Below are 12,236 nucleotides of genomic sequence, written 5' to 3'. Positions count from 1 at the left end.
AGATGCCTCTATGATTGCCACCATCACGACGTGCACTTTTCTCCGGGTTCTCTGGTGCTTCTCTGGTCACCCATCCGCCGTGTGGGCCTTTCTGAAAAGCTGCAGTAGCACTACACTGGCCCATACCGTGTGGTGCGACAAGCGACCGATGTCACGTATGAAATCATCCCCGCCGACCTTTCAGCGTCATCGTCAGCTGCAAGTCATAGAATAAAGAACCAACTTTGCTTCTACTAAGAACCAACGGTGCTTCTACTGCCGGGGGTGATGATACAGAACAGCCACCACATTGTGGCTGCACTGCGGAGAAGGAAGACGACGGGTTCCCACTTGAAATAGCGTCGCCATTTTGGCCTCCGCTAGCTTCCCTGTAAATAAATTGTAAATAGCTTTGGGCATCAGCTACACGTAACAATATACAGATGATGATGATGAATCTAATTTTCAGAGCCGTGGTGAATTGCATGGCTGTACGAACCGTTCGAAACTAAGTTAATTATAAATATTTATGGCCTCTATATGCACATTGCGATGTTTCCATCCCCAATAAATGTTGTAAATTATTATAAGTTTTTTTTTTTTTTTTTTCATGAGTCGCTAGCATCACCTACTGGAAAGAGAAGCAATGCTGAGACACATATCATTCACGTGCATTTCACACACCGTTGATAAAAGACTCTGCCGAAGGGGTCACTGAAGTCTGCAGGTCTTTTTCAGTGTCAAAAAAGCGCAAACCAATTTGTAGCAAGTTGAACATACAGCAATATAGTCATTCTCTAGACATAGGCTATCCATATCATTAGAAATAATTGTTAGTTGGCTACCTCTTTCTCTTTCAAAATATCATAAATTTTGTCCTGTGTACACATTGAAATATAATGTGTCTGTGCATGGTGTTCACGCTGGAAATTAAAATTGCATGTTGAAGTGAAAAAATACGGATGAGGTAGCTGCCGTTGGTGCTTCTAATGCGCTTGTTTTCCTATTGTCAGGATTTTCAGAAATAAAGCGAAAGTATGAATAAAAGCCGTGCGCGTCCATGGTAACAATGATCAAGTTAGCTTTTAGCCACAATAACATTGTAAGGGAAAATGTAGAGGCAACTCAAATGAAAACATAAATGGTTTCGGTAGCGAGACTCTGGTAATGACATTTGAGAAGTGAGGGGGGGCTTCGGCATCGCCGCTTGTCTGCGCCCCCCCCCCCCCTCCTCGGAAAACATTGGAGGGGGCTCGAGCCCCAGAGCGCCCCCCCCCCCACGTAGTTGGCACCTATGGCATGTAGTGTTAAGACCGGTGAAACCTCGTGTGCGGCCATAAAGCGATGAAATGTACCTGTAACCTCAACCGTGATGAAATTTTGAATAGGTATTATTCACATAAGCACAACACAGAGCCGCAGTGCTGGAGTTTTAAAAAACAACAAAATTGATTTCACCATCAAAATTTCTTTGCCTGGTTATTCAGACTTTTTTGCGATCTGGTCCTTATGCGAAAAATGTGTTGGCAAGTGTATTTACTTGCCGCACACAAAGAGAAGGGCTGAATAATGACAGTGCACCTGCATTTGGTATGGAGTGCTGATAAGCGGCCAGAGCTGAGGCTTCTCGATTGGCTGGGCTGCATGGGCAAATTCAAAGCCTGCGCCGCCCGCACATCCGCTGACCGCATGATACCATGTGACATACAACACGCTGCTGCGGCGTTTTTTTGTCTCTCTTCGGTTTTTTTTTTTTTTTTTCCTGTTCGTTTGCTCCATGCCTCCTCTTACACATTGCCCTCGCCACTCTTCCCTCAGCTGGCGTACCTCATTGAGAAGCACGCTTGCTGCCTGGCTTGTCTGTGGCATTTTTCCAGCAGTCTCATTATAACTGGTACTTCGTCTCATGTGGCTGCGTTTGATCACGTGGTGATGCGTCCGTTGCTTGCATCGGCCAGCCTCCACTGCCTCTGTATACAACGGCAGCCCACGACGTCAGTGCAGCACAGCAAGCTACTGTTTCCGCATTTGTCGCTGACAGTGACTGCATGAATGGCACAACACCTTGGTCAGCGCTTCAGAAGACATGTATATGTCGCACATTCGTCCTTCCAAACTCATCACGCCTTGTTCAAATGCTACTACTTTCACTGCGATACGGTAGAGTACTAGAGGGCAGGGCTAGAAAGTATTTTCCAAAACGCAGTGGTACATAATTTCAGACGCTGTATTACATCAGGATTACCATTATTTGCTCATCATTTATTTATTTGTTTTTTTACTACCAATGGCTGGGAAGCTACAGAGTGTCTTTCTTTTTGGTTCAGTACCTTTACTTCTTTTCTATGTATGTAATCACTCCTGAATGTACCGGTGCGATAGATTTGCTTATGCTACGTTCCGAGCTTAAAACTTGCTGGTTTTAAGCTTGTAGTAGCTCACAGAAAAGACATGATATTATTTGTCACTCACATATGTTTTGGCTCATGACAACAGATTCAGCTTCAAACATTCTTAAATAACAAATGTAAACTGCTCATTGATTGGCATACTCTTTAACGAGTGCAATCATATCTAATACATAATTGTAAGTCTCTGAGTTTCAATGACACTTGACGTTAGTGGAGAACAAGAAAAATATTTACAAACACAAGCAAATGTTACAAAATTTGTGGCACTATCTGGCCATCATATTTCCGAAGAACATTGTTTTAGACCAAAAATAATCACAAAATTATTCCACTGCACGAAAACTTTGGCTTGAGTTAGTTGACGGTTCGACATTTCATTCCATGTTTGTGGAGAAAAGAAACAAAAATGAAGAAAACTTGGGAGCACTATAGCTGCAGTAAAGCAGAGTTAACATAATGCTATTAACGAGCCGTGCATCTTTGTTTCGATATTTCACCACTGTGAATACGAACACTGCGAGCTGATCAATGCAGCTGAGCTGCCTGGCAAGTGAGTGCACATCTTCTCTTCTAGCTCGGCTGCATGGCTGTCAGCATGCGTCCCACGTGAGACGTAATCTGCGGTGGGTGCGAACACATACAGTTAATCACTTGTGATCAATTAAATTTTTGCTAGTGTTGTAATTGATCAATTGCTTTTTCCTTGGTACTCCTCACTGTAATTCAATTACATTTTTCAGTGAGCAGTTGAATGTAAACAAGTTATTTAAAGGGGTTGAGACATCAAATTTGTGGCTTGCGCGTTCTTCATTTCGAACGTTTCTTATTGCTCCAGGAAGCAAGATACACACTCGAAGATTCATATATTCTCGGTAAATAATTTAATATCGCATTATTTATGTGAACAATTTTCGGTTTCGGTTTTTGGCCGCCGAGTTGAACAGTGACGTCACTGTCTAGGAAGCTTGGTCACGTGGGCCCACAAAGCTGTGACGCACGCACTGCTGCATCATCTGCTCTTGCACACACATTCAGTACCAGCGCAGGCAAACAAAGCCACGCCGACAGTTGTCACGGCTAGCTGCGGCAGCTCCGATTGCTACTACGTCTGCGTCCGATGCGGCTCCTGCACTCTAGACTCGAGGCTATCTGGGCTTGCCCGGTGCCATGGGTCACCGCTCATTGTACGTCACTCTAATGTGGTATGACGTCACTAAAACTTTCGTTACGGTTCCATCACAGTGACGTCGGTGTCAATCACACTAGCGCTAAGCACTCTTTGGAAGTGAATTAAAATATGTTTTAAACGTTTGCTGTGTCCAACACTTCATGTTGAGTGCATACAGGGGAAGCCTACAGCAGGTTTTTTATAGCTTCAAAATTTGCTGTCTCAACCCCTTTAATTGACGGGACAAGCTGTAACGGGTGACACAACTTCGAGCACTTAAATTTGGTGGGAACTACACCAGAAAGCCTCTTGTCAGGCCACAGCGCAGCCTTGCTGATGCGCATGTTCAAACAGGCAAACATGGCACTCAGTCATCGAGAAAGGAGTATTTGAGTAGAGGAATCTGCTAGGCCGCGACAGCATGTGCGGCACCGCCGGTAAAGTCACGGTCGGGCGAGAAGGAAATGCAGTTTTTGCTGCAGCACGACAGATGACGCGTTGGGCACGTTGCCATTGTTGACATGTTCTTCTATGGACGCGACGCATAACAATCGGGATATCGTCTCATATTGTAAATTTTCTCCAATTTCATTCTGTAACGTTAATAAATAGAAGTGGTGGTCATTTTAGCAGCAGCTTTTAGTGAATAGTGTCCTAATTGCATGTCGTACTGCGCTTGAAACGAGCTACTAGTAGTAATCCCAGAGCGGATGACGTCTGCCAACGCCACCACAGTTCATTCGCACGCATGTTCACTTGCTCACAAAAAACAATTGGCAGTTCAGCACTTGTGTACATCTGTTCCAGCTGCACGTATTCATTATCATTTGAGTTTGTGCTTAAAATATTCTTTGCATGGAACAAGGACTTCCGAATGGAAGCTGTGAAGCAGTGATGAAGAGGACTAGCAATAGATTGGTGCTGGAATATTAGATATTTCGACCAGCAGGGTGGTAAGTGAGCCATCGGGAAGCTCCGACAAACTCGCTGCCTTCTCGCAGTATATATAATTAGATAGCAGCAGCAAAGAAAACAAATCGTTATGTTTGAAAATTGACCCACAGGAAACATAAGTAGGCATAGTGCATTCCGCACACTTTGTTTTTTACCAGCATCCTATGGATTGTCAACACCTGAAGCGATACTATCGCAGGAATTAGCGGTTCCCCGCAGTGGTCATTAATGATGCTTTCAATTATCTATGGCACAGCAGAGAAGAAGTTAGAAGAACAATCTAAACTAATGGGCATAGAGGGTAAGTACTGTCATTCGATGGAACAAATCATATCTTACTTATCAATCTCGCATTTAAAAAAAAAAAACATTATAGATTTGCCATTCTGAAAAAGTACATCACACGGGTAATTGCACTGTAAGTGACATATTTTTTTCATTAATTTTTCAAGGCATTTGGAGCCGGCAAAGAGGCGTAGTAAACACACCCACTCGTGCGTAAAGCGCCAGTGATCAATCGCCACCGAACGAACTTGAACCGGTGAGCCTCTTCGGAGAGTGCGCCGCGTGTGTTTTTTCTTCTCAGCGAGCCGACTCACGACAGAGGGCGCGTCATTGCTGTGCCCGTCATCATGACTTTATTGGGATGCCTGAGCGAGCTCTGTTTCGCCTCCTCAATAATTCTTGCTCCGTGGCACTCAGTATTTTTTTTGTCATCCATAAGGCAGGTCGTGCAGCCTTTATTGTTCGCACCGCATTCTGTATCTCGTGATGGTTTTGCGTTTCTATGCGGCACGAAAATCACTATGTCACGAGCCTCGTGTCAGTGAGTTTCGAGTTTGCTTCTTCCATTTTCATGGGATTATTCCATACATTTTCTCGCTAATTTCCCTATGCGATGTTTGTACGTTACAATGCCGCCCTTTCCTCGAGCAAGGTCAGCTCATTAGCAGCTATTTACTGTACTTGTGCAATTTTAATAAATTTGGGTGGAAAGTAACATAATGTACATTTTAGTAAATGCTTAATTTCTTTTGTGGAGCAGTAATTGGTCAGCGCAATCAATTACATTTTTGAATGATGTGATCATAATTGTAATCATTAACTTTTTTTTTTCTGATGTGTGTTCACCACTTTCCCCTTGTGCTTGTCTTATTCAGACAAAGAGCGCACAAACCAGATGGAAGCCGCGCTCATCATCTTTGGGGAGGGCCGCAAGCACGCAGCGAGCACTCAAGGAAAGGTCTCCATCTCCGGATGTGCCTCGCACTAACCGTCATCAACCATGTGGACTGTTGGCTTCCAAACATATTGAGGTAAGTGTCTCAGGTACTACAGTTAAACCTCGATATAATGAAGCCTGTAAAGTAAACACTTCACTTCACTTCAAATTTCACTACTAATTAGACATTCAATTCAAAGAAGCGCAGTTGCAGACCTATATTGCTCTTACATGCAGGGGCCGCAAAGAATGTCCGTATAATCAGGCAGTCCAAAAAAAAATGGCGCAGTTTCACCTGAAAGGCAAAGCATCAATTGCAATAGCAACTTAGTAGAGAGCTTTACGGAGTAAGGATAGTAGTTTTATCAGCTGTATAAACTTGGACATGCAGCAGCACCAGCAACGCGCAGAACTGGTGTCGACGCCGTCGCCGTTTTGCCCGCGTTCGCACCAAACGCGCGCGGCGTTGGTCACTGTTGCCAGGGCCTCTGGGGGCGGCTCGGAGGTTTTCGACAATATCAGAACGGGAAACTCGTCGAGCAGCGTCGGAAGTCTTTACCACCTTCTCGCCTTGCAACATTTTTATATAAATATGCATTTGATGCCACAGCTAAACGTTGCCTCCCTTCCCTCCCTCCCGTCCCCCCACGGCCTTTCGTGCGACGGAAGAAGTTGTGTTTGCTCTATATATATGGTGATTGTAAAGGAGGAAAGAGACGCTTAATTCTGCAGCCCTTCAGGGAGCACGGCGCTGAACGTGCATTTGTTCTCCGCCGTGCGTTCGCTCCCCGTGAAAGCGCGCGTCCCTCGCACCCTTTCACTCGCACATACGGCGTCCGGCGTGCGGCGACGATTTCATCGCCGTTGACGTCATATGGAACCTCACGGCGACCGCCGACGCCAGAAATCCTCTTCAAGTGTCCATATAATTGCTATCACAATATAAAAATATATAAGTCAATTTAAAAAATAAAAAGTTTTTTGAACTTGAGAGCCGGTGACTACTCAGTTTGGATGCTGTGTTCTTAGTTGACACAGCAAATAATTGCATATAATTGAATCGTTTGACCACTGACACCCACAGTGGTTTCCATTTATTGCCTGAGTCTTCCTTTGTGGCAGTAGTGAAATTTAATTACATTGCAATTGCAAAAACACACTTTCTTTATTTATTGAGACTAAAAATAGTGTTCTATAGACAGTGTTCTATGGACTTGAAGTTATGAAAAGCTAAATACTTTGTTACATTGTGGACTTTGTTATTATCATCATCATCATCTCCACTGCAGGGCCCAGTGATCTCCAATTACCCCTGTCTTGCGCAAGCTGATTCCAATCTGTGCCTGCAAATTTCCTAATTCCTAATTTTCTGCCATCTTCTGCTGCGCTTCCCTTGGCACCCATTCTGTAACTGGTTATTTGCCCTACGCATTACATGGCCAGCCCAGCTCCATTTTTTTCTCTTAACGTCAACTAGAATATCGGCTGTCCCCATTTGCTCTCTGATCCACACCGCTCTCTTCTTCTCTCTTAACAATTAGTTTAAAACAAATAAAGTCCCAGGGTAGAAGAACACGTAGACGTGCTAAAAGGGAGAGTTGGGAGAAGTACATCTCCAGTATAAATTCTTACACAGATAAGACGAAAGTGTGGAATCGAGTAAATAAATTAAAAGGCCGGGAGGTACACCCACTCCCCTTAGTAAGTACTCAAGGAGAAAGCCTGGAAGATCAGGCAGGTTGTCTGGGCGAACACTTTGAATGTATCTCCAGTGCATCCCACTACACACAAGCATTTCTGAGGTTCAAAGAACGCGAAGAGCAACAGCCCCTAAACCGTAAAGGTTCATTGAGTGAGGCCTACAACTATCCATTTTCTTTAACTGAACTTAAAGCGTGCCTCGCTTGCTGCAATAACTTGGCACCAGGTGGTGATTGTGTCATATATGAAATGATTAAGCACCTACATCCTGAAACTCTGAAAACATTCCTGTACCTTTTCAATGTCATGTGGGTGGATGGGTATATCCCGTCCTCGTGGAAGGAAGCTATAGTCATTCCCGTGCTTAAACAAGGCAAAGACCCATCCCTAGCCAGCAGCTACAGGCCAATAGCGCTAACAAGCTGCCTGTGCAAACTATTCGAAAAAAATGATAAACAGGCGCTTAATCTGTTTCCTTGAAAATAACAAACTACTAGACCCGTCGCAATGTGGTTTCAGGGAAGGTATGTCCACAACACACCACCTTGTTCGCATTGAGTCTTATATTGGAGGCGCTTTTATACATAAGCAGTTCTGTCTTTCAGTGTTTCTCGACCTAGAAAAAGCTTACGACACGACATGGCGCTACGGCATTCTCCGAGATCTCTCTGCGATGGGTGTCCATCGCAACATGTTAAACACAATCGAAAGTTACCTATCTAATTGCACATTCCGCGTAAGAGTGGGTAACGCCTTGTCTAAGTCATTCACCCAAGAGACCGGTGTGCCACAGGGAGGCATGCTTAGTTGCACACTATTTATTGTAAAAATGAATTCCCTGCATACAGTCATTCCACGCACAATGTTTTATTCCGTTTATGTCGACCATGTGCAAATAGCCTTCAAATCATGCAATATTGCCATCTGCGAACGGCAAGTGCAGCTTGTAATAAACAAATTGTCCAAATGGGCAGATGAAAATGGTTTTAAAGTAAATGCCCAGAAGAGCACTTGCGTACTCTTTACTAACAAGAGAGGCGTAACGCCAGTCCCAAGTATTGGAATCAAAGGAGATGAGTGAGCAGCGAGCATTTTAGATTCTAAACTTACATTTATTCCTCATCTTAAGTATCTGCAGGCAAAATGCCTGAAGACAGTGAACCTTTTAAAGCTTCTGTCGCATACGACTTGGGGTAGTGATCGAAAGTCCAATCCAAAGCCTCTACGTAGAGTCGAATCAGTGGTCACTTCATCTGCACCGGTCATACAGCAGTTTTACATATTTTCTCAAAGTACAAGCAAATATTGAACATCCGTCTTATTCAACAATAAACGATGTGACCGCTGCCACACTCTTCCATAATCGACCTGCAGCGAGAAAGCCGTTCTCTTTGCATGTGAGGAATCTTAGTGAGGAAATGGGTGTTCCGTTGCTTGATCATCGTCCTATGGCTCCAGCGGAATTGTTACCTCCATGGCAGTGGCGGCTCATATATTGTGACACATCATTTATAGAAGTCATGAAACACGCACCAGCGGCACACATTAAAATGCATTTCCTTGAACTCCAATCTAAAATACTCGTGTGCAGTTTTACACAGACGCTTCCAAGTCACATGCCGGGGTATCTTTATGCAGCCATCGGTCCATCCTTTTCGGAATCCGGTGTACTGCACCCGGAGACAAGCATCTTTACCGCTGAGGCGTATGCACTATTATCGGCTGTGAAGTATATAATGAAATCAAAACTTAAAAAGGCTATCATATTGTTACGCGAACGAAGGATTAAGTACAGGAGACTATTTACAAGTATATTTACAAATGATAGCTGCAGCGCTGGCCAGATCAGCCGATAGCTCGAGAGCCCAGAGCAGTTCGTCTTCTTCGTCTAGGCGCCCGCGCGCCTCGTTCAAACAACCAAATACCACACGCGTGTAGCATAATCCCCCGGCGGCAGAAGCGACGTCCCGGAGCGTCTAAAGGTCATCACTGGGAGGGTGATACTGCTTCAGTCGTGTAACGTGCACGATATCACTGGACTGGGAAGCAGATGGGGCGTCAGGGGCTATCTCGTAGGTGACGGGAGTCACGGCACGAATAACTCGATAGGGGCCTGTGTAACGAGACAGCAGTTTTTCTGACAGGCCGACCTGACGCGACGGAGACCATAGGAGCACCAAAGAACCAGGTGGGAAGTGCAGGTCGCGGTGTCGCTGGTCGTACAAACGCCGTTGACTCTCTTGGGAGTGCAGAAGGCGGCCACGAGCAATTTCCCTTGCGTGGGCAGCGCGGGCGACGGCGTCAAGTGCATATTCACTGGTGGGTGCTGCATGAACAGGGAGGCTTGTGTCGAGGGGCAGTGCTGGTTCTCGGCCGAACAGAAGGAAAAATGGCGAATAACCAGCTGTGTCGTGGCGCGAGGAATTATACGCAAAGGTGACAAACGGTAGAGCGAGGTCCCAGTCAGTGTGGTCGGAAGACACATACTTCGCGAGCATGTCTGTGAGAGTGCGATTAAGACGCTCCGTGAGGCCATTCGTTTGCGGATGGTATGACGTGGATAGCTTGTGCCTCGTGGCACAGGACTGCAGGATGTCCGCGATAACTTTCGACAGGAATGTCCGGCCACGGTCTGTGAGAAGTTGTCGCGGAGCTCCATGTAATAAAATCACGTCGCGTAGAAGAAAATCGGCAACATCTGTGGCGCAGCTTGTAGGGAGCGCTCGGGTGATGGCGTAGCGCGTGGCGTAATCTGTGGCCACAGCGATCCACCTGTTCCCAGAGGTAGAAAGAGGAAAAGGACCAAGTAAATCCAAACTAACCCGAAAGAATGGTTCCGCGGGAATGTCAATTGGTTGAAGGTACCCAGCAGGGAGCGTCGACGGTGTCTTGCGTCGCTGGCATTTCTCACACGCAGCTACGTATCTTCGAACGGAGCGAGCAAGCCCTGGCCAAAAGAAGCGTCGGCGAATCCGGTCGTAGGTACGTGACACACCAAGGTGACCGGCAGTGGGGAGGTCGTGAAGCTCGTGGAGAACAGCCGAGCGAAGGTGTTTAGGGATCACAAGGAGTAATGCTGGGCCGTCGGGGTGAACGTTGTGGCGGTAGAGTACGCCATCTTGAAGTGTGAATAAGCGAAGGGAGCTGTCGGCAAGTGACGATTCCAGGCGGTCAATGATGACACGCAAGGACGGGTCACGGCGCTGCTCATCGGCGACATGGACCAGTGGAAAAACAGAGAGAACGCAGGCGTCGGTGTCAGTATCAGACGTAGAGGTCGGGTCTTGGACTGGGTAGCGAGAGAGGCAATCTGCGTCCTGGTGTTGGCGTCCCGACTTGTACGTCACTGTGTAGGGATATTCTTGTAGTCGGAGAGCCTAACGACCGAGCCGGCCAGTAGGATCCTTGAGCGACGAAAGACAACACAGCGCATGATGGTCTGTGATTACTGAGAAGGGCTTGCCATATAAATATGGACGGAACTTTGAAACAGCCCAGACGAGAGCAAGACATTCGCGCTCGGTTATCGAATAGTTGCGCTCTGCAGTTGTCAGGAGCCGGCTAGCGTAGGCGATAACGCAGTCGTGTCCGTGTTGTCGTTGCGCTAAGACTGCACCGATCCCATAACCACTGGCATCGGTTCGGACCTCTGTAGGTGCGGACGGGTCAAAGTGGGCCAAGATCGGTGGATTGGTCAGAACCGTGATAAGGCGTGAAAATGCGGCAGCCTGAGGGGAACCCCACGTAAAAGGCACGTCTTTCTTCAGAAGTTCAGTGAGTGGTCGAGCGATTGCTGCGAAATCTTTCACAAACCGTCTGAAATAAGAGCAGAGCCCCACAAAACTCCGGACGTCTTTGACAGACTGAGGTACAGGAAAAGCTGTTACTGCTCGAACCTTCTCCGGGTCGGGTTGTACTCCGGAAGCATCGACGAGATGGCCGAGCACTGTAATCTGTCGGCGCCCGAAGTGGCACTTCGATGAGTTTAATTGGAGCCCAGCCTTGCGGAAGACGTCAAGTATAGCTGCGACGCGCTCAAGGTGCGTCTCAAACGTAGGAGAAAACACAAGGACGTCGTCGAGGTAACAAAGGCAAGTTGACCATTTGAAACCTTGAAGCAGAGAGTCCATCATCCGTTCGAACGTGGCGGGGGCATTGCATAAACCAAACGGCATAACCTTAAATTGGTAGAGGCCATCTGGAGTGACGAAAGCGGTCTTTTCTTGGTCTTGCTCATCGACGGAAATCTGCCAATAACCAGATCGAAGGTCAATGGACGAAAAGTATTTGGCACCGTGAAGACAATCAAGAGCGTCGTCAATTCGTGGTAACGGGTAAACGTCCTTTTTAGTGATTCGGTTTAGGTGGCGGTAATCAACACAGAAACGCCACGTGCCATCTTTCTTTTTGACGAGCACCACCGGCGACGCCCAAGGGCTCGACGAGGGCTCAACAATGCCTTTGGCGAGCATCTTGTTGACTTCCTGCTGAATAACTTGCCGCTCTGCCGTGGACACGCGATACGGTCGGCGATGAATGGGAACAGCATCACCAGTGTTTATCCGATGCTTAACAAGGGACGTCTGACCAAGTGGGCGATTGTCAGTGTCAAATATGTCGCGATAGGAGAGCAAAAGGCGATACAGGGCGGCTGCTTGGCCAGGGGCGAGGTCCGGAGCGACCATGGGACGTAATGGGCCGTCGAGGTTCAAGGCATCCGGCGGGTAATCAAGAGGATCTGGAGACGCGTCGTCTGCAAAAGCAGTGACGTGGTCGTCTGTCACTGACCGGAGCGTGGCCA

General features: G+C 46.7%; 1 protein-coding gene across 2 annotated transcripts in view; it reads left to right on the top strand.

Annotated features, from left to right (window-relative positions):
- Positions 1 to 12,236, top strand: part of LOC119456530 (uncharacterized) — a 61,973-nt gene that overhangs the window by 33,310 nt on the left and 16,427 nt on the right. For both annotated transcript variants that reach the window (XM_049669943.1, XM_037718359.2), the window contains one exon: positions 5,673 to 5,828. In XM_049669943.1, the coding sequence (XP_049525900.1) occupies positions 5,673 to 5,828 (156 nt within the window). The remainder of the gene's footprint in view (positions 1 to 5,672; positions 5,829 to 12,236) is intronic.

This window comes from Dermacentor silvarum, chromosome 6, assembly GCF_013339745.2.
Source record: "Dermacentor silvarum isolate Dsil-2018 chromosome 6, BIME_Dsil_1.4, whole genome shotgun sequence".
NCBI lineage: Eukaryota > Metazoa > Arthropoda > Arachnida > Ixodida > Ixodidae > Dermacentor > Dermacentor silvarum.
This window is presented reverse-complemented; position numbering and strand designations above follow the sequence as displayed.